Here is a 23,412-nt window from a genome sequence, read left to right on the forward strand (position 1 = left end):
CCAGCCAGCTCCACCTCCTCCCCCGGTAGATATAATGCCCTAGAAATGAACGAAACGAATGCCTTTCTTCGGGAAGTTGAGACATTTCTGCCGGGAAAAGAATGGATATAAATTTGCGAGACACTAGAAAACGTGTTTAAAAAACGCCTATTTGATGCCGTTGTGGTATCTAATGGACCAGTAAAACCACAATTTTTCTACAGGCCCACAAGAATAAATTATGTAATGCCTTGTAAGCATATTTACCGCAGTGTATATTTCAGTAGACCTTTAAGAGATGGTTTCAAGGTTCGGCGCATTTCTATATTATTATTTTATTCGCCTGTGCACGCTTTTTGGCACAGGCCCAGTTTTTCATTGTTTAAGGTGGTATGGTATCCTCAATATGGACCAAAAAGTTTGTTTAAATATGGTGAAGAAAGATCAATTGTGTGCTATTGCACTCAAGAAGAGAAATTAAATTTCTAGAGTTTTACTCAAAATGGTTGCTATGGAAACCAGCCACAGCCTTTTGAAGTAGTGTTTTATAGTATTGACGCCAACACTTCCTGCTCTTTTACAAAACAAGAATTGACTGTCAAATAAGCATATCATGTAAGTTTCTGTTTTGTTCTGTGCAATGAACCTAAGTTTTGACAGTTAAGGTGGCTGAACACAGTTTTTGATACCTGTGTTTCATTCACCTTTTTCTCTAAAACCCTTGATCTCTCGGTCGCCAAAAATGGCAGTAAGCAAGTTAACAACACAAACTTTAGTTTTTTGATGGTTACGCTGACGTATGTGCCGTTGCTATGGCAACACGAATAAAGATAAACAGGCTTTTAAAATCGGTTTTGTTTATTTGCAGAAAATCTAGGCATTAGATTTTCTTTATAATTTACATACAACAAGCTTGTAACGATTCTCATAAGTTAACACCATTTTGCTAATAATTTAACAGAGAGATCTTTAATTATCCGTTGTTGAAGGTTTACTGGAATATCTAGAGTTTTCTTTGTTAAAGTTCAATTATTTTCAATACTCCAGCTACTTATTTCCTAAAGTGTTTTCGTGCGAAATTTCGTAAAATTCTAATGAGTGGTTCTCCAGAAATAGGCGTATTTCCGAGAGTGCAAATTTTCATTCAATCGCAATTTTTTGACTTACTACGCATGCGCTGCATTTAACTGGGTTCTTTCGGTAACAACGAAAAACCTGAGAATTGCTGAGTTCTTTGCATCTTTACCTTTTCTAACTTATCTATGTGATAAAAGACTAAAGCCATCAATACACTGCGTTCAATTATAGAGAAAAATAGAACAGATACTGCGGATGTTGAGTAAATAAAATGATCGCTCTGTTGACAGCATGTTTGTTTTTTACAATCCTTGTGCGCGCGCTCAATTGCATCAGCAAAAGCGCGCGCGAAAACTGTGTTCGACCACCTTAACTCTTATTTTCAGTGCTTTTTACAGCGTTATTTGGAAATAACCTCATTTTTTACCACACCCAGTGGACAAATCATCTCATGTCACGTGACAGATTTTAAAATGTTACGATTTTTTTGGTTTATATCATCGCGACACTATTGGTCTTTGATCAGCCCAAGTTTTGGGAATTCTACTTAAAAACCTTGCAAAGTAGAAATGTTGGCGCGAAGTCAGTCGGTACAAAAGTAAACTTCTGAGAAAAATGCACTTTAAGTTTCTTACCCGAAGTATTAAGGATTTAACGAGCCAGAAATAGCGGGGAAGGGGGGTGCAGATTGGATCTCGGGGGAGGGGTGCAATGGTTGTTCTAATTTGTAAAAAGTTACCGCAGTTGTGGGAAATATTCCTTTTCATAAGGGAAATGAATGAGCCTGTGATGGTAATTTGAGGCAAAGCTTTTCACAAATAATTATACCAATCGAGTTGTGCATGTCTTAAAAGTTTTTTTCTAAATAGTTTCGTTCATATAAGTTAAAAATAATCTATACTTTTTGTCACGTTCTTATAGTAAACAGTCGTTGCTATGGCCGTTGCTACATGAAAAAACTTATACCACTGTGTACTTTCCTTAAATTTCACACTCATCTTGAAGGAAATTCGGCAAGATCATTTCAAAATGTGTTTGACAAGTCCTCAAGGGTCTTAAGTCTTGTATTTCCAAGAAATCGAATTTTTCATGAACATCGCCATATTTTAGGGTACCATACCCCCCTAAGACACAATCGTAAGCAAATTAACTAATTTCCTATGCAAATGGCCGTAAAATCATCAACCGTAGAATAAATGGTACGGGTCAGTACTAAATTCAACGGTCGACAGCGTCGGTAAAATCCACTGAAATCTTCTGAGAATTTTGGTCATCCCCCATTCTTCCACGACTAACTATGGCATGTGATTACTGATCTACATCTGTGTGGGGTTTTAAAACGATAACATTGATAAGAACCGAACAAAAGCATCATGATTTAGAGACATGCGCCGAACCGTGGAACCCTCCCTTTAAACGCTTCCATTGCCAATGCATATTTACGAAAATATTTATTCTTGCAGGCTCGTTCGTTTCAAGCCCCGCCCTGAGAGAGAATCGAAAAAGAAAATCCAAACCAGCGACAATCGTTGATCGCGGACCAGTTGTTAAGGCAGCTTACAATTCATCCACTGTAATACCTTACTGTTTTGTAGCGATATGGGAAAAAATAAAGATAAAATGACTATATTGTTATTACTATTAAATACATTGTTATCTACTTTTAAATACGTATTATCAAACATTTCAGACTGCTTATACTTTAACCTTGATTTACACGAGAGAAAAAAGTAAACAAAAACGCCTTATTGCAACGATTCTCGATGTTTTATCATTGTTATTTCTGGTTTCATCAATTTACGGGGATTTTTCCATATTTTCTTCCCAATCCCTCAAGCGTCTTGTATTGAAAAACGACTTCTAGACTTAAATATCATCACCCACCTCGAGACAGAGTTCAAACAAAGTTCAGTCGATCACTGATATTAACAAACTCTTTATTTACAAAGAACAAGGCTTCTTATAGACACAAAAGCAAAACACAAAAACTCGACATTACAACAATCTCTGTAGTAAACCTCAGTCATTATTAACTAATTGAATAAATGTTATTTTAATGGTTCAAAATGTTTGCAATGGTTTCTTGTCTTAAAATATTCTAACAAGAGATTTTCAGTAAGGTTTCGAAAAATTCGACACTAAAGCTATATCAACAGTTACTTGTGAACTCTGTCTACCCAGCTTAAAACGATTCCTTAGGATTTCTTCTTTGTCTCTATTGCTCTAATAGTTTAATTCAAAATCTGTTGTTGGGTGCTTCAGATTTCTAAGACATTACCTACCGGCATCGGTGATCTGACTGCTCCACAGGAATAGTGTGGTTACTTTGCATGTTGATGACTGTAATGCATCACTCAAACTGGTAACACCAGCATCGGTGATCTGATAATTACCCAGTTTTAGTGTGGTTACTCACCGCTTTACTGATTTCTAAGACATTGCCTACCGGCATTATATCCCGGTTCTAGTGTGGTTACTTTACAGGTTGGTGACTGTAATGCCTCACTCAAACGGATTACACCGACATCAGTGATCGCATTGACTTCTAGTACTAGTTCAGTTAATCTACTTGAAATTAATTCTCTCATGCAATCGACGCATTCGTCATTCAAGCCACATTGACTCAGCTACAGTGTTACTACTGGATAAATTTTTTTCTCCCAAAGGTTTACAGATTCGTCTTATTCCAGACTGTGTTAGATTTGAAAATGTGAAACTCAACCTCCTAGTAATCGATGGATGTTCAGTTAATGGTTGATGTTTTTTAGTGGCTTCTTCATTCAATTCACAAAACACATGATCAAACAAAAATGAAACAGCAATACAGTCCACATCAGTTACGTTTTGGAATATGGCAATCCTGAATGAGGGATGTCTCTTTATGAAATTTTTTGAGAATCTTTGTCTTCATACTCAGCGAGACACTTAACTCCAATGGGAAGGCCGTCTCCGCCGCTTTCTTCTGATTGCGGTACTTCAAGTAATTTTTCCATGAATTCATTGTCTTTTTTTCTTCCATAAAATACCAGCCATGAACTGCATAATCATTGAAGATCTCTCCTCTCTCCACAAACCAACGAGCCGCCAAGTACTCCCGCGTTTTCTATAGGTTGTGTGTGAGGAGTCGATTTAAAGTCGATCATTGCTTTCTTCCATATTTACGTGTTCATCCGGATGTATGGCTCCATCAAGCGTTCTTGTTCGAACTCTATCGCGCTATGCACTTTTTTCAAACGCATCCCTTGTTTGAGATAAAACTGCAGGTTTCTGTGGTGGACCACGTAATTTTTTATGTCCTCCAGCGTCAGCACCAACTTCTTACTTTTTCTCCGGCGCAAGTGGATAGTTGTTGTGTTCTTCGTGTAGCTCTTCAGGGTACTCTAGGTCCACCTTTAGTATCCACCACTTCTTTGAATTTTCTTTCATTTTTATTATTTGCTCTTCTCCGGGCATGACTCACTACCACTTGAAACCACTTTTTGCCGGTGGCAAGCTCATCGCCCAGCCGTAAAGGTTATTCGCATCAAAACAAGTTAATATATAATTTCTTGGTTTACCAGGGTCATATCCTTCAACCAGCGGGTTGATCGCCTTTAAATAGCCCTTACTCACCATTGCGAAGCCTCTTCGCATTCCTCTTTCAATGAAAAGGAGCATGTCTTGATCCGTCAAGCGCTTAAGCTCCACACCTGTCTTTTTCAGAAGAGCATCCCAGCTCAAGCCTGGAGAACTGTAATAATGCGCTGGATCCAACCCGTAGTTTTCTATGCACATCTTTCTAAAGTTCTTGGAAACATCCGCTAACAGCAACTCGTCTGTTGTAAACGTACAAATCGTGATAGTCACCAATGTTGTGCCCGAATGCTTCCCATGCTTTCTGCGCATACTCTTCTTCTGAAATATTCCTGTCATGCAGCTATGTTCAAAACGTCTCTATTGCAAGCAGCTTTGCCTCACAGAACCTTTCAAAAGAACCCATGTATTTGTATAGGTAAATTCCTCTCTTCATAACTAGCTTTATTTATTCTTTCTCTTTTTATGCCACTTATAATAATAGTTTTTTTTTTTTGTTTTTTGTTTTTGAAACACTTGGGGTCACTGCCTTTTACAAGACAATCCAGACTGCTTAGCAAGAAATTTTCACCATTCACAACACTTACACTCACATCACTCAGACTGCTTAGCAAGAAACTTTCGCCATTCACAACACTCACAATGATATGCAAACTTGAAATACGTAACAACAATGAAGTTTTCTCGAATAGGTGAGCATTCTTCGCACTAGTTACGTAAACGCTCTGCAAAAAATACCGAGACCACTTGTTCACGCCATTCGTGCTCGGTTTTCCACCCGGTTTTCCAGCGCCGCGCGGATCCGGGAACTATCCACCCTCCCACCCTCATTGCGTAGGTCGTACCGCTAGACTCGACCTCCCCTAAGCCAAACTGTTCCATCTTGGCTTAGTCCGATGGTCAATCATTATTCCCATATCGTATTTCAACTGACTATGAATCTAAATGTCGTGAAATAGAATACTATCGAAGAATCTAACATTTCCCAGTGAGAATGAACTGTACTTTTTCATGTTGTTTGATATGCATTTTATTTCACTCTCCACGTTGCCTTTCTGCGTCAAAAGGTGTTCATCATAACCTTTCAAGTTATGAAATACAACTAGGATTGGCATCGTTTTTGGGTTCAATCTGAGCTTCAGGTTACCTATGCATTCATTATGCGCGCGCGGGTCCTTTAATTTCACGACTGCTTAAGTTGTGTCAGTACAACTGCGATGATCATTGATGTCTTCATACAATATAATTATGTTACCAGGAGCCATAATAGGGGACGGAGACCTTAAACGCGTGCCATTTCTAGTATTGGGGCTGTCCCTATGAAACTGATGTCATTCCAAAAATAGTTATTTTGAAACCACGCATACTCTATTTACCTTGATCAACAGCCTGGTGAAATCAGAAACTTACTGAAAGAAACAGTTAATTCTTCCTCGTACAAAAAGTTCCAGAAAAAATTTTAAAACTGCTCATTGTGGAGCCATTCAAAACGTTCAAATCCACCACAAGAACCAAAGTCTTGATCTTCGTTTGCTTTGATTGTTCCGTCAGTTTTGTTGATGGAAGTAATATAGGGCTTTCCGCAAGTTGCTCGGCAATTTTCTTTTGGCAACTTTTGGTATTTCGAGTAATTTTTGAGTTTTTGAGCAACTTTTGCACTCTGAGCAATTTCTAGTTTTCTATCAATTCTGACAAATCGGAGCAGCTTCTAGTACTTAAATTGGCCTTGCTTCCATATTTCAAAATGTTTTAGTGGACACAATTAATGAATTTCCTGTGAAAAAGGAGCCAGATACCTCCTCTCCCTAGGACAGATGATGGGTACAAGATGCATGCAGCCGGGCTGCTAGGTCAGCGGACAAAGATTCCCACTCCACTGACTTGAGTGTCTCAGGCGAAGAATCTTTGCACGACTAAGATTAGTAGTTTTTACTCGTACATTTACTGGTTTTAATTGAGGACAAAGTTATTTAGCAACGCTGGTTACGCCACAAAATTGCTCAAAAATGCTTAGAAATCTTACTTTTTGTTGTACAGTTTGCATATTTTTGCACCAAACCAAATAGAGTAAGAGAGCCACAAAATGACTTTTTTTTGTTTTTGGAGCAAACTTTGAGCAACTTTGTTTACAAAAAGCAACTTTTGACTTTTTTTGAGTACTGAACTTTTGAGCAACTTTTTGAGAAATTGCAGGCAACTTTTTGGGAAATCTCTAGCAACTTGTGGAAAGCACTAAAATAATATCCGTATCGTATATTTCCACGATACACGTTTAAACGGAATATGGCTTTTCCAAAACAAAATACCTGGATCCTTATATCATTTGACCTTAACTCCGTTTTGACAAGGCAAACATCAGAGAAAGTAGCCTACAAGCCTGGCCTTAACTACGTTTTAGAATGTTTTCTCCCGAGTACTTTTGTCCGAATCATCAGCGTCTGCCCGAAAAATTTCAAACATTTCTGAAACTAGGGGAAGCTGCAACCTCCCCCCGCCCCTCCCTGGCCCGTACGCCTATGACTGTCGTATAATCCGAGATGAAACCGAGAGAAAACCAATATAAAAAAACCAATAAACCGAGAACAAACCAATATTATATGTTTGAATATTTTCTGATTTTGAACAAAGCACCGACTTCCGTTCGATTACCAGTCGCAGAAGACCGAATAGTTCCGAACACAATCCGAAAATTGGACACCCTCCTTACTTGCACACATCATGACATAGTGGTTACCTGCATGCCTAGTAGCAGTAACTTCGAAAACACAAAATATGACTTCTTATCAAGACAAAAGTAAAGCACAAAACCTCAGCATTACAACAACCTTAGGTAAACCCTAGTCATTATTAACTGATTGAATAAATGTTATTTTAATGGTGCAAAATGTTTGTAATTGTTTTTTCTCTTAAAGAATTCTAACAACAGATTTTCGTAAAGGTTACACGGAAAAAAATAATCAGTTAAGCTATATCAGCAATGACTTGTCAACTCTGTCGATCCAGCTTAAAGCGATTCCTTAGGATTTCTTCTTTGGCTCTATTGTTCTAAAAGTTAATTTCAAGATCTGGTTTTCGGAGTTTCAGATTTCTAAGACTTTCCTCACCAGTATACGCGATCGGATTTCCCACCAGGTCTAGTGTGGCTGCTTTACAGGCTGGTCACTGTAATGCTTGACTCAAACTGGTAACACCGGCATCAGTGATGTTATTACCACCCAGGTTTAGTGTGGTTACTTTACAGGCTGGTGACTGTAATGCTTGCCTCAAACTGGTAACACCGGCATCAGTGATCTGATTATTACGCAGGTATAGTGTGGTTACTTTACAGGCTGGTGACTGTAATGCTTGACTCAAACTGGTGACACCGGCATCAGTGGAATCCTTATATTCCAGGTGTAGTGTCGTTACTTTACAGGCTGGTGACTGTAATGCTTGACTCAAACTGGTAACACCGGCATCAGTGATCTGATTATTACGCAGGTCTAGTGTGGTTACTTTACAGGCTGGTGACTGTAATGCTTGACTCAAACTGGTAAAACCGGCATCAGTGAAATCATTATATTCCAGGTGTAGCGTGGTTACTTTACAGGCTGATGACTGTAATGCTTGACTCAAACTGGTAACACCGGCATCAGTGATCTGATTATTACTCAGGTCTAGTGTGGTTACTTTACAGGCTGGTGACTGTAATGCTTGACTCAAACTGGTAACAGCGGCATCAGTGATCTGATTATTGAACAGGTTTAGTGTGGTTACTTTACAGGCTGGTGACTGTAATGCTTGACTCAAACTGGTAACACCGGCATCAGTGATGTTATTACCACCCAGGTTTAGTGTGGTTACTTTACAGGCTGGTGACTGTAATGCTTGACTCAAACTGGTAACACCGGCATCAGTGATCTGATTAATACTCAGGTTTAGTGTGGTTACTTTACAGGCTGGTGACTGTAATGCTTGACTCAAACTGGTAACACCGGCATCAGTGATGTTATTAGCACCCAGGTTTAGTGTGGTTACTTTACAGGCTGGTGACTGTAATGCTTGACTCAAACTGGTAACACCGGCATCAGTGATGTTATTAGCACCCAGGTTTAGTGTGGTTACTTTACAGGTTGGTGACTGTAATGCTTGACTCAATCTGGTAACACCGGCATTGGTGATCCGATCATCAATCAGCTCCAGTCTTACGACTAGACAAAATTCTTTTTCCAAAGTTTTACAGATTCGTGTGATTCCAGACTGTGTTAGATTTGAATGTGAGATAGACAACTCCTCGTTAACAAACAATGGCTGGTCAGTAAATGGTTGATGTTTTTTAGTGGCTTCTTCATTCAATTCACAAAACACATCTAACAAAAATGAAACAGCAATACAGTCCATATCAGTTAAGCGGTGGAATATGTAACTCCTGAATTGAGAGGGATGTTTCTTTATGAAATTTTTTGCGAAAGCTTTGTCTTCATACTCAGCGAGACACTTAACTCCAATGGGAAGGCCGCCTCCATTCCTTTCCTCTGATTGCAGTACTTCAAGTAATTTTTCCATGAATTCATTGTCTTTTTTCTTCGACAAAATACCAGCCATGAACTGCATAACCATTGAAGACACTATTCGCGTGGAGGGAATCTCTCCTTTCTCCACAAACCAACGAGCCGCCAAATACTCCTGCAGAGTAAGGTGTGTAAAACAAAAATGTTTCGTCTCTTCAAAGGCAGATTTCCTGAAAGGAGGTCCACAATGAAGAATGCCACTTGCTCTCAGACTTTCAACTTCAAGTAAATCAAACTTTGTCATTTCTTCTTTAACAAAAAGAAACTTCTTCTTTACAAGCAATTGCGCTGCTAGCTCTGAAAGTTTATTCAGTGTACTTTCAGATGGAATTTCCTTTCTCTTGTGGTCCTGTAGAAATTCGTTGAAAACCTCAAAGTAAAGGTCACTTGCTCTGACAGGGAGAGAATCAGCCCTCCGTGATTCCTTTAGAAGATACTCCATGTAAGAACACATCAGAAAACAAAGCACAGGGATGTGGGCAAAACTGGCAAGTTCTTCATTTCTCGCGATGTGATCAAGTACAGTGTTCTTCATGTTTTCATCTTCTTTGAAATACTTTTTGATGTATTCTTTCACCTGTTCTTCTGAAAATCCTGCAATTTCTACAAAACGATCAAAGCGAACTCCAGGCTCCAATTGATCAGATTCGTCGGGTCTTGACGTTGTTATGACAACTGAACCACTCAGAATGTCTCCTTTAATCAACTTGGCACACAGAGCAGCTACTGGCATTTGCTCTCGAGCGCTGTTTGGGTACTTTTTATCCAAATGTTTAGCGATGTAATCTTGTTTCGAATACTCGTCAAACGCGTCAATGACAATCAAAACCTCCTCAGGATGATTTGCCATGTACTCAAATAAAGATTCGTCAATAATCGAGTGGTCATCCAGCACTGAAGAACGGTTCAAGATGTCTCTCAAGGTAACAGGGTCATCTCCCAAAAGATTCAACTGACGGAAAGTCAACAAGTATGCAAACTTGAAATCTGGAACTTCAGCTTCTGTGTTCACCTGAAATAAGTTGTCATCAGCCCAATCTCGAATCAGCTTTTGGGAAAACAGCGTTTTGCCAATCCCTGCCTTCCCTGTGAGAAGGATAGATTTGGGACTGCTGTTTTCATCGTTGGTACGGACGAATATTTCTTGATAATGTTCGACTTGACGAGTCTCACTTACTTGACAGTATCGACGAAGGAATTCCTTTCTTTTTAAATGAAAGCCGTCCTCAACAGGCTTTCTTCCATGCTGTATAAGAAGATTAGTGAATATGTCGTCCGTTTTGACGCTGGAAATGGTGGAAGAGCCTACCGATTTGGTCTGGAACTCGGTTTGTCTTCTAATTGATGCCTTTAATGTTCTTGTGTAGGCTGTTACATCTGAAAAGCAAACAAAAAAACAGCATGCAATTACAAAGTTAAATGGAAGTAAATACCTTGTTCGCATGTCTCCTCTACTGACTATGGTCAAATGTACGGCAGAAAACCCATTGTCCTGTTTAATTTTTTAAGTAATATATGGATGGGCTCGTTCTTTACTGCGATTATGCACAACGGAAATGAGCGGAAATCAAACACCAGCGACCAATCTCGTTCCTAGAGCCCGTACGTTACCGGACAGCGGTGACCAAACATGGGACACTCTGGACCCAAACTAGAAAATTGTGCCTTCTGTTTATCAGCGCGCATGCGTGCAAACTTAGCTAAAGAACAGTGTTTCAACATACGTAGAGAGTAACCAATGTTGGTTTACATTCCGATTTGTCTCAGAGGTCTGGATTTTATTTTGTGGTTACAACCAAAAGGATCGCGACCCATGGAAACGAGATTGACAAGCGACTCGATTAAGTATTATGTCTGCCAGACATGCGCAATTCAACCGGAAGTTGGAGATTTTCGGATTACCAATGGTCGCTCGTTTCGAAGTCGGTTGCCGCGGCTTCATTACAAGATCGACCAGGTCCTTCCTGTGAGACATCGGACTCCCAAAGAAAGCTCTCCGAGCAACAATCAAGGCTCTTCAACAAGAAGCAGAGGCAGCATCCAACTGGATCTGGCAGTCATCGCGCAGTGCCTAAATCTGCGCTTATCACAATATCTTATTAAACTGCATCCAGTAAAGCTCTCTGCTGCCTGGACTCTCCTTGTGCATACACCACACGCTTGCTGCTATTACGCCTGACCAGGCATCACCCAGTGGCATCTGCCGCTGGCGGCGCTAGGAACTGTAGTCCCGTTGCTAGCCGCCGAAACTACCATAGTTCCTGGTCAACGGCTGACGAGGGTGATGCCTAACAGTTGGCAGTTAAAGCCTCTGTATTAATTCCTCTAACCGTTGCTCTTTGCGGTTTAGTTTTCCCACGCCTAATTGGGTTTTTTCTTTCTACACAATAATATATCATAAATATTTCTGGTGTTCACGGTCTACTGAGTTTCACAGCAACTCAGTAACTTTCACAGTGCTCTCCCGTAATAGACGTTTCTCACATCAGAACCTTCTTGATTCACCAGATTAACTCAGTTACATGTTATTATGTTAAAAATGAATCTTAAAAACAAACCAGATTGTGGTTGCTGGCTTAAAAAAAATTATACATATACTTTGAGCCATGTTTACACATCAAAGTTTAAACGTGTGATTCATAATTGATGAAAGTTTTAAAAAATAATCCATTCAATTTCAATGTTTAAATTGACCTTCAGCGCTTGTTTTCCTTTTAGAATTCCTCATTGATTTTCTCAAGTCATCTAGCTTCTGCGCAACCTTTTCGTCGATTTGATCTAATTTTTCTTTGACGCTTATTTCATCCTTTACCCACTGTTTAAAAAGATCTTGAAAGTGCATTCAGTCTTGAGATCGTCAATAGCACCTTGCTAACACGTTCCTCCCAGTCTCACCAATGCATCCTGGATGTCCTTCCAGTGTTGACTGAATGTTGCGTCATCAACTGAGACCTCGCTGGCATGACCGTAAACTGTGTTTCTGTAGTACTTGATGTCAACAATATCAGCTTCAGGTGATAAATCTGTCGCTGCTGAAAGACTGTCCCAGCCGGTAGGTGGGGGAACAAGACCACAGATATTCCTCAGCAGGACCATGAGTAGAGTGATGTCAAAGTTCGTTGATGAAACTGAAGATTTGATGGCAGGAAACAGTCTGCCCCATTGTGTAGGATTCAGGACTCTTTTCGTTCGAAGTGTGAGGATTAGCATGTGTTGGAGGAGTTGACAAGACGGTATCCAGATTCCCTTTTAAACGCTTTTTGTCAAACGTTTCGCTCGGGACATGTGCGCCAACATCTACCAGAAGGCGACATAACCTGGCGTAATTGATAGTTTCCTTTGTGGAATGAAATGCTACGCTCTCGTCAATTATCACGCGACAGAAATCTCGAACTCATAATCTAATTCTATATTAGTATAAATCTTCTATCGTTCTATCGCGAATGACCTTCTCTGATTGGCTACGGTACTCACTATCTGTTCTGCGATAGATTGTGAGTAGCATAGTAGTGAGCGCTTCTTAATAAACTGGCGGCCGCTTCTTTGTGTTTTCGACGTGTCTGTGAAGAGGATTTAGATGAAGTTTTTAACGACTGCTATATTTATACTAAAACAATTAGATTATTCGCTCTCGATTTCTATGCGTAATAATACAGTATTATTAACCATTCTATGCGTTATGATACACTATTATCTATCTATCTATCTACTATTAGTTCTCCACTAAATTTTCCCCGGTTCTTATTGGTTTAAACTGATCACGTGACGCGATAGTGTTCATCCGCGGAGAGACACTATTAGCCCATAGTGCCCGTCCGAGGAAAATACCCGGATGGATAGTACTCGTCCGTGAAAAATTGTCTGTAAACAAGCGGGTTTATAAAAAATAAACAATTGAGACTGTGTTAAGTGGGTTTTGTTTGTTTTCTTTTTGAAATTTTACATTTGGCTTTCATCACGGCTTTCACCTAAACAAGCTGAAAATAATTCAATATGATTTTTGAGCTGGCGCTCGAAGAAAGTTTAGTGCTGAACAATAAAGACAATAGAGTGTTTATGTCTCGGATCTACCGGTCTGATAGTTGCCCCTTGGAAATTTGATGTTCTTAAAACTAGCATATTTGCAAATACGCTAGTTCCTCGACAGAAACACTCTATTGTTTAGATAGTGACCAAGGTTTTTGCATCCGATTGCTTCCCATACTTTCTGCACGTGCTCATCATGACTCTTCTTCTGAAATGCTTTGCCATTCAGCTTGGTGTGAAACGTCTCTTTTACAGGTAGCTTTACCGCGCTGAACCTTGCATAAGAATCCATGTATATGTATTGGAAAATTCCTTTGTTCATAAGCAGCTTCATTTTTTCTTCCCCTTTTTATGCCACTTCTCTGTTATTTTTAAAGACTTGGGGTCACTGCCTTTTACAAGACAATCCAGACTGCTCAGCAACAACACTCATAATGATATGCGAAGTTGAAATACGTAACTACAATTCAGTTTTCTCGAATAGGTCAGTGAGCATTCTTCTTCCCCAGTTAGTTGTGAAAACTAAATACACTGACACATTAATAAAGCTTTTACTTACTTACGTACGTACGTACGTACGTACGTACGTACGTACGTACGTACTTACTTACTTACTTACTTACTTACTTACTTACTTACTTACTTACTTACTTACTTACTTACTTACTTACTTACTTACTTACTTACTTACTTACTTACTTACTTACTTACTTACTTACTTACTTACTTACTTACTTACTTACTTACTTACTTACTTACTTACTTACTTACTTACTTACTTACTTACTTACTTACTTACTTACTTACTTACTTACTTACTTACTTACTTACTTACTTACTTACTTACTTACTTACTTACTTACTTACTTACTTACTTACTTACTTACTTACTTACTTACTTACTTACTTACTTACTTACTTACTTACTTACTTACTTACTTACTTACTTACTTACTTACTTACTTACTTACTTACTTACTTACTTACTTACTTACTTACTTACTTACTTACTTACTTACTTACTTACTTACTTACTTACTTACTTACTTACTTACTTACTTACTTACTTACTTACTTACTTACTTACTTACTTACTTACTTACTTACTTACTTACTTACTTACTTACTTACTTACTTACTTACTTACTTACTTACTTACTTACTTACTTACTTACTTACTGTTTACGTAATAGCTCTGCAATTAATAGCGAGACGACTTGTCCACTCCATTTGTTTCCGGTTTTCCAGCGGAGCGCGGATCAGGGAACGGCCGAGGGAACGGCCCATCTGTTCTATCTGTTCCATCTTGGCTTAGTCCACTGGTCAATCATTATTTCCATATCTTATTTCAACTGAGTATGAATGGGAGTGTTGTAAAACAAAATACCATCGATGAATCTAAGATTTCCCAGTGACAATGAACTGTACTTTTCCATGTTGTTTGGTATGCATTTTATTTCTCCGTTCACTCTAGACATTGCCTTTCTGCGTCAAAGGTGCCCCTCATTGCCTTTCAAGTTATGAAGTACAACTGGGATTGCCACCGTTTTTGAGTTCAATCTGTGCTTCAAGTTTCATTCATTCTTTAATTTCACAACTGCTTGAGTTGTGTATGTAACTGCGATGATCATTGATGTCTTCATACAATGTAGTTGCGGTGGCATTTTTACCCGAATCGAGTCGACGCTTGGAGCCCAGATTCGGGGCCCAGACACATACAGTATATGGGGGGTTCTTTAATTCTCTTTTTTCCCGAATCGAGGCTACGCCAAGAGTCGAGATTCGGGACGGAAAAAATGTTAACAGAAACCTCCTAGATATGTGTTTCATCTTCATCACCTATTTTTTAAACTCAAAATTATGGCTATTTTTATTTGTTGCTTATTGTTTATTTATACAACATTTTAAACATCTTCATGTCGTGAAATGTCTTCATTGTATCGACTACTGATTCTGCATTAAAAACAGTCCCTTCTTCTTTATAGAGATTGCTTTTTCCTCAGTACAACCAATCTGCAGCACAAGGAACCTTCCACACCAGGCACAGCTGCCAAACACGTGTCAGTGTCCAGCAAGCTATTTTGCTTCGCATATACGGCATCTAACAACCAAGGATGTTGTAGTATTATTACTCTGTGTTTCACTACGAATGATCTCTCTAGTCTCTTAAAGGGATTTCATCGTTTCCCAAACGATATAATTTGTTCTCGGGAAGGAAATATTTGAGCCTCCAAAGGCACTATTTGTTCTCCGAAAAGAAATCATCACTTACCAAAGGGTATATTTGGTGTCTCACTCGTCAAATATTTTTTTTCTCCGAATGAAATAAATCGTTTCTCGAAGGAAATAATTCGTTTCCCGAAAGGGATTACATGACCTCGGAAAGGGTTTATGAATCAGTCGCCAGCTCCTGTACACGGAGCATTTCACGCAATGCTGAGCTGTACAAATCGCTCGGCCATTACGGCCGTTTATGTCAGCGATTCCGGGAAAGTTTTTCTGATGAAAAATCTATTCACGCTTTCGAGAAATCTTAAAAACTCTTTACTAAGAAAGACTGTACTTCCGTCTCCGGTTGGAGATTGGAGTACTTATTACCGTATCCCTTTCTTATGCACAAGCGCTATTAAGTTAACGAGCATTCAATATAGAATATTCTATAGAACTATGGCACAAATGTGTTGTTAATGGAAATGGGTATTAAAGATCGTGATGAGTGCTTTTTTGTGATAACGAATGTTCTGAAACCATAGAGCACTTTTTTAGTTGTACGGGCCCAGTAAAACGACGAACACTCGCAGAATTCGACATAGCAATTTAATCCGGTAGTATTACATCGAGACTTGATCCTACTCTTCAAGCAACAGAAACACACACACGCAACAAGCACTCACACCCCCTCGCATATAATTTAAATGTTCTACAGTCTCCTGGGACGTCTGATTGCACGCCCATAACGTGATCTGTATTTGACATCTTTGTCGGCTTCTATATCTTCCCCCACCAATGACAAAGAGTCATTAACTTCTGGCACTTGCGGGGGCGATTCGCGTCTTTGGCATTTCCTGGGGTCTTCCATCTCTTGAACCTTAGCAGTATGCAATGGGGCACATCTTCCGTCGAGAATTTCATCGTTGTACTCCTCTAGTAAGTGCAATTTCTGCACCGGTCTGTTTATCATTCCTTTCTTGGTTTGGACTCTTACTGTGCGAATTCGTCCATCTTTTCCAGGAAAGGTGTCCACAATCTTCCCAAGTTTCCATTTCCCCCTGGGTATGTTGTCCTCTGATATGAGTACGACATCGTTTTTTTTCAATGGCATCTCTTCCTTGGTCCACTTTTGGCGAACAGTTAAGCCTGGCAAATATTCACGTAACCAACGAGACCAAAAGTGACTTTGAAGTCGCTGCTGGTACTTAAAGCGCTCAGAGAGAGAAACTTCTGCTTTCCTTGGTGGTGCATCAGGTGGACTTCCCAAATCTCTTCCAATGGCTAATAAGGCTGGGGTAATGACTCCTCCATCTCGTATGTCATCACCAACATAAGTCAGAGGACGGGAGTTGATAATGGCTTCTATGTCTGTCAGGACAGTCATCATTTCTGTGTAGATGAGAAAAGCTTTCCTCAACACCTTCCTGAGTGGTTATTTGAGCTGTCGGCAGACTCTCTCCCAATGACCTCCACGATGACTGGCTCTCTCCGTTGTAACTTTCCAACTTACACCTTGATTGGTTAGTTTATCTTCAACGATAGTTGGATCTATCTTCATCAACTGCATTCTTAGAGTCGACGCCATAAACACCTTTGCTGCTTTATGAAATGTGGTCTGGTTGTCTGAATGGATCACTTTCGCCATCCCACGTCGATTAGCCATACGACGAAAGGCCTGCAGAAAATCTTCTGTCGTCATACTGTTCTACAATTCCAAATGAACTGCACGAGTATCTTCGCAGACGAAAATGCACACATAGGCCTTTGACGTAGTTGGCTCGGAACTTCCTTTTACTTTGAGATACAATGGACCTGTAAAGTCTAGTCCAATGTTCGTGAGTGGTGGTGCTATCTATACACTTTCGGCTGGTAACCGTGCCATTTTCTGTTGAACAGGCAGTGTCTGTCAACGTTTACACGTGAGACATTTTCTCAAAACTCGCTTTACCTTTCGTCGTCCTTTTGTGAGCCAGAAGCGTTGGCGGAGAGTGGCTAGAGTCGTCTCTGGACCCGCATGGCAAGCTTTGACATGAAGGTGCCTGATCAATTTCTCTATAACTGGGTCGCCATGTGGTACTATGATTTGATGCTTGGCTTCTGGAATCTGTGCAAACTGTAGACGTCCACCAACCACAAGTAGCTACTTGGTTTGATCAAATTGTGGATCCAACTTAACGATGTGACTCTTCTGATTCATTTGTCCCTTGGTACACAGTTCCTCAATTTCTGGGAGGAAAGCAACTCTTTGTCTGTTTCTCAGCCAAGTGAATTCAGATTCCTTTAATTCCTCCGCAGACAGCTTCCCTTTCTTTGGCTCCCCACGTAAACGTGACCACTTTAGGATCCATGCAGTTACTCGTACCAAACGTTGCCAGGTTTCATATCTTAATGCCCGTGCGGGAATGCTTTCTTGAACCGTTGATAGACAAACAATGTCATTCACGCCAACAGATTCGTTCCTTGCTTCAGTAAGACACTCCTCTGGAATTGTTTTCAGCACCTCACTAATAGGCCAGTGAAGGCGGGGCTGTTGTAACCAATGTGGACCTTTCCACCACAGCTTACAGTCTTTGAGTTTAGATGCAGGAATTCCCCTTGTGACCAGGTCTGCAGGATTTTGACTTCCCGGACAAAATCTCCATTGGCTTGGTGCTACTCGTTGGTGAATATCTTGAACTCTGTTTGCAACGACTACTTTCCAATTGGAACTTGGTTTCCTGATCCACGCAAGTGTAACCTGACTATCTGACCAACCATATACTGCGTCCACCACAATTCGGAGAGCGTGAATAACATAGTCAAGTAGCTTAGCTGTGATGTATGCTGCAAGAAGCTCCAGTCTTGGCAAACTGATTCGTTTCACCGGTGTTACCCTTGACTTGGCCATAACTAGGTTAGAGATTCTTTTGCCATCCTGATCCTCAGCACAAATGTAGACCGCTGTCCCATAAGCTCTTTCGCTTGCGTCACCAAATCCAAGGAGCTCAACTTTGTCAACTGAAGATAGATTTCGTAGTAACCACCTTGGAACTTTGATTTGGTCAACGTTTGCTAGTTCCTGTTTCCAGGTCTCCCAAGAGTTCGCGATGTCCGAGTCTAGTGGCTGATCCCATTCTAGACCTCGAATCCATAATTCTTGATACAGCAACTTTGGAATCATCAGAAATGGAGTCAGCAAACCCATGGGATCAAAGACTCGCGAGTACAAACTAATCAAATTTCTCTTTGTCTTAGGGTCCTTCTCTGTCAAGATACTGGAAGCGTTTGTAAACGTCAGAACATCATCCTCTGTGTTCCAGGAAGTACCCAGTGCTTTTAATGAGTCTCACATTTTTTCGGGCTCAGTGGTCCGCACAAGAGTTGGCGCTCTGTCACGAAGAGGCGTGGTTTCCATAACCTTTTGAGAGTTTGATGCCCATTTTGTCAATTGAAACCCCCCTTTTGAAAGGAGATTGCAAAGTTCATTCCTTAGCTTTACTGCACTGTCATCTTCCGGGGCACCAGTAAGTACATCGTCGACGCACATGTTCTCACTCACTTCCTTAGCTGCCGTAGGATGGTCTTTCTCGTGTTCTTTTGCATGCTTTTGTACTGTAGCAATGGAGAGGAAAGGCGAAGGGGCATCTCCGAATGTCACTCGGGTCATGCAGTAAACTTCCGGTGTACGATGAGTATGAGTATCTCTCCACAGGAATCTGTGACTGTTCTGATCTTGACGTTTGAGCTTGATCTGAAGAAACATTTTTTTCTGCCATTATACCGATCCGATGGCACCTGAATCTGATTAGAACATGTCCGAGATCTGGCTGAAGTTTTGGACCTTTAAGAAGACAGGAGTTGAGGGACTGCCCATCATACGTTTTAGCGCTGCTATCGAACACGACTCTACACTTCGTGGTAGCTCTATCTTCTCGGAATACACCATGATGAGGGAGGTATCTTATCTTGTCTGCTTTGTGATCTTCTTCATCTATCGGTCGAGCATGGCCATCTTCAATGTATTGGCTCACTGCTTCACAGTACATTCTCGCCTTCTCTGAATCCTTTACCAATCTTCTTTCAGTGGAGACAAGTCTTTGATACGCTTGCCCATAGTTGTCAACGAGAGGTGGATGATCTTTTTTCCAAGGAAGACCAACTTCATATCGCTCACCATCAAATTGACAGGAGCTGTTAAACTGATTAACTGCATCCTCCTCTTCGGCGGTTCTTTGATGCTTCTGATGATTTACGATCCCAATAGCGTCTAACTCCCACAAACGGAACTGTCGATCTTCGTTACAGTGAGCATGGCTGTCATCTCTTCACTCTTCTTAGACCCGGAGACAGGCCCACTTAAGAGCCAACCAAGTCTTGATTTAGTTGCAACCGGTGCTCCTGGACGCCCTTTTCGTACATCTCCTTTAACCAACTTGTAGTATTGGTCGGCCCCAACCAGCAGATCAACCGATGCAGCTTCTCGTGGAAACGTGTCTGCAAGTTGCAGGTTCTTTAGATGATTACATCTTTTGACGTCAACTTCCACCTCTGCGAGGGGAGCACAGACACTGTTTATGGTCCCGGCATTAATCGAAACGGCATGATCATCATCATTCGAGTTGAAGGGAGCTAACTTAAACTTAACTCGGTTCATCTTCTTTCGCTGTTCCTGATCACCAAGTACCTTAATGGTCATAGTGGCGGGCGATCTATAAGGTTTTATCTTAAGATCATTGGCGATAGTTGTTCTCAGGAAAGTCTCTTGTGATCCACTGTCCAGAAGAACTCGGACTGGACATTCCTTATCTCCATATAGTAATCTTGCACTGGCAGTTGGCAACAGATTTTGCTTGTTTGTAGACACAAGCCCAGAGAGTGACTGAATGTCCTATTCATTTGGTTTTGACTTCTGAGAGATGTGTAGCAACTGATGATATCTTCTTCCACATCCTTCAACTGAACATCGTGGCGCTTTACATGTCCTTGAATTGTGCGAAAAGCTTCCTTGTTGTAAACAATTAAAGCAAGTTAGAGCACCTTTACGCTTCATCAGCATATCCCATCTCTCGTCAGGTGTCTTAATAAGAGCCGTTGGGCACCTTGAGGTCTCGTGACTCTGCACAAAAACCACACTTCAGCTTCTTGTCATCATGATCAGCGGCACCAGCTAGCGATTGGGCTGACATTTTCTCTTCGTCATCAGGATTCTTGAATCTTTTAGCGCTACCGTTTCTCCTACTGTGTTTTGGTAGTCCATCTTTAACGTCGTCGGGGGCTTCTTTACTTAGCACATGACCCTCCAAAAATTGAAAGAATTTCTTGATGTTGATATCCTTGTCTTGCTCTTCAGTTCATACTTGGTGAGCTCCAACTCCCATTTCTCCTTTAGCTCACGAGGCAACTTTGTTTCGAAGATAGGCAGTAACACCATAGACAGACTAGGGTTATCATCAGGCTTAAGACCAAGTGACTCCAAACTTCTCATCCTGTTTCGCAATGTGTCGTACAGTTCTCTCAACAATTTTCCATCAGCCTTTTCAGGAATATCCAGATTTAAAATGGTTTTGACAAGCTCGTTTGCTAATGAACGTTTCAGTCCGAAACGATTTCGCAAATCTTGAAAGGCTTTGGAGTAGTTGTCATTCGTAACGGAATAGCCTTCGATACACTTTAATGCCCTGCCAGAAAGGCGTGACCTCAGGTGGGTAAACTTCTGAACGTTGCTCAATTTTTTGTGTGAATCAATCGAAGCAACGAACGCGTCATGAAACGCTGGCCATTCTAACACATTTCCTGAAAACTTTGGCAGCTGCAAGAGCGGTAATTTCACACCAGTGATATGTTCAGTTATCTCAGTCGACGATGCATTGACGCCATTTTTCGCGATAAAATCTTCGGCCATTCCGGAAATCCGTAATATTTGAGAATGAAATTCATCCCACTCTTTCAGAAGTTCGTCCGTCAGGTTCTCGTCTTCAACATTCGCCAAAACTTCCTCTAATGAGTGTACACAGTCAGATTTGTAATCATTCCGTTTCTTCAACTGACGCTCAATTCTCGCGGGTGCAGCTTCTGTATTCATTAATTTCTCAAATTCTTTGCTTACACCTTTCGCATTTTTCTCCAGAAAATTTAATCGTCTTTTGGCAACAACAAATTTCGAATCATACACGAGGGGAACCTGTTCCGTTCCTGTATCGTCGGAAGGCTTGTGGAAAGACCGCATCATTTTCTCCGTAGAATCTTTAATAGCTTCTGTCAATGACTCCCGAAAATTCGTTAAGGATTCCTCGACATATGCTCCTATTTTGTTAACGACGAATTCGATTTCCTCGATTCTTTGATCAGACTTTCGCAGCTGGTCCATGATGGATAAAATTGGCTGGTCGGACTTTTGATCCATACCGTCAATTGTTTCCGAAACGAGAGATTCTTTCACGTTCGAAGGCCGGCTTTTGACTGTGGACTTTTTCCGAGGCGTCGGTACAGGGGTTCCGTTTACCGATGTAAATTGTCCTCCGTAGTACTCGAGAAGTCGTTCTTTCAGGCTTGCTTTCGTTCCTTCTTGTGCTACTCCAAACGTAAAGCAAAACGTCCTTAAGTCCTCGATGCTCAACTTGTTTACTAATTCCTTCGCCTCAGTGAAATTCTTAGGAATCAGAAATACTTCTTGACCTTTTCCTCCCGTGTTCGTATACGTGTTTTCGGCCGACGTATAAAACTCCATAAAATAGATAACCTCGCTCTGCTACCAATGTACGGGCCCAGTAAAACGACGAACACTCGCAGAATTCGACATAGCAATTTAATCCGGTAGTATTACATCGAGACTTGATCTGACTCTTCAAGCAACAGAAAAACACACAGGCAACAAGCACTCACACCCACTCGCATATAATTTAAATGTTCTAGTCTCTTGGGACGTCTAATTGCACGCCCATAACGTGTCCTGTATTTGCCATCTTTGTCGGCTTCTACATTGGTATTGTGACCGGATATTTCCACTCTGGAGAGCCCTCGCAAATACTTGGATTTGGGATGTAACCAAAATTGAAGTAGATTTCTCCCTTGAATCATTTCTCCTGGGCCATACAAACTGTACGCCTTGTAAAATGCAATTAACTGTATTATTTTAGTAGTCAAGTTTTTCATATAAAAATGTAAAAATGGAGGGTCGTATTCCCGATTTTGCTGGCGCACAAAGCTACTTCAAGTTTCATTATAATATTGAAAAATTTGCAAGCGACGTTTCTCATCACAAAAAAAGTCTTAAATGGAAATCGATGAAAAAATTATTTCGTTTACAAATGATGTAATGCATCTAGTGCATAAATATAAGTATAGTTGTAGATCTTAAATGTATACTGAAAGTCATATTTTTGTAACTTGTAGTATTTCATAACTTTAAATGTAGAATACTTCATGGAAAGTGTGTCCGTATGGTATTTACGCACGAGTTGGTAAGTATCAGAAATCGAACGAGTGAGCGCAGCGAACGAGTGAGATTTCTGATACAAACCAACGAGGGCGTAAATACCGCACAGACACACTTTCCATGCTGTATTATGTTTATTATATGCATACTGAGATTCAAGCAACCAGCTCATAAAAGATTTAATAAATGTCTTTTACGTAAGAAATGTAATGTTCAATAACAAGTCGAGAATGTAAAATAAGACTTGTAAAGTTTAATCAGAGTCAGACTCTTCGATTCTGATTCTTTTAAATTTTTTTCGGTGGTTTCCGCTGTTTCCAAGATGGCTGTCGAGGTAGTAAGTGCGTTTACAGAGATGTTAAACTGACCGCCACTTATCACTGCTCCCGGGACAAATTCATTGGGGTTTTGCTCGTGCTTGCAGCGGCAGTCCCGCTAGTTGAAGCACTTGTAGTTATCTTCGTTTGAGACGTGCCGCTCAAAATGTCTGACATATTTCTTTGCTGGTTTAGGTTCAAGACACTGCAGGTAGTTTGTTACACTTTGCACGTTTCTGTGCCCGCGTAACTGCATATGTGTTGG

The 23,412-nt window shown here is 40.5% G+C and overlaps 3 protein-coding genes and 1 pseudogene across 8 annotated transcripts in view; all 4 read right to left on the reverse strand.

Moving 5' to 3' along the window:
• Positions 1-23,412, reverse strand: part of LOC145488904 (uncharacterized) — a 120,389-nt gene that overhangs the window by 59,757 nt on the left and 37,220 nt on the right. The window lies entirely within an intron of this gene.
• LOC145490535 (uncharacterized) lies at positions 7,214-13,497 on the reverse strand (annotated as a pseudogene). The gene is made up of 3 exons (XR_014049706.1): positions 13,384-13,497; positions 11,874-12,540; positions 7,214-10,556 (listed from the first exon to the last, which is right to left on the reverse strand). The product of XR_014049706.1 is annotated as an uncharacterized LOC145490535 (transcript).
• LOC145490536 (uncharacterized) lies at positions 17,557-18,600 on the reverse strand. The gene has a single exon (XM_081469639.1). The coding sequence runs from the start codon at positions 18,598-18,600 to the stop codon at positions 17,557-17,559; it is 1,044 nt and encodes a 347-aa protein (XP_081325765.1).
• Positions 18,742-20,091, reverse strand: LOC145490537 (uncharacterized). Its single transcript, XM_081469640.1, has 3 exons — positions 19,678-20,091; positions 19,177-19,636; positions 18,742-19,007 (listed from the first exon to the last, which is right to left on the reverse strand). Exons 1-3 carry the CDS (start codon positions 20,089-20,091, stop codon positions 18,742-18,744), a joined length of 1,140 nt encoding a protein of 379 aa, XP_081325766.1.

Source organism: Orbicella franksi, chromosome 6, assembly GCF_964199315.1.
Source record: "Orbicella franksi chromosome 6, jaOrbFran1.1, whole genome shotgun sequence".
Classification (NCBI taxonomy): Eukaryota; Metazoa; Cnidaria; class Anthozoa; order Scleractinia; family Merulinidae; genus Orbicella; species Orbicella franksi.

Coding starts and splice junctions, on each gene's coding strand:
- LOC145490536 (XM_081469639.1), bottom strand. CDS start 18,600: ATGGGTTTGCTGACTCCATTTCTGATGATTCCAAAGTTGCTGTATCAA.
- LOC145490537 (XM_081469640.1), bottom strand. CDS start 20,091: ATGACCATTAAGGTACTTGGTGATCAGGAACAGCGAAAGAAGATGAAC. Junction 19,637..19,677: donor TAACGAAGATCGACAGTTCC/GTTTGTGGGAGT, acceptor GTAAATCATCAG/AAGCATCAAAGAACCGCCGA. Junction 19,008..19,176: donor ATTCAGGTGCCATCGGATCG/GTATAATGGCAG, acceptor CCATTGCTACAG/TACAAAAGCATGCAAAAGAA.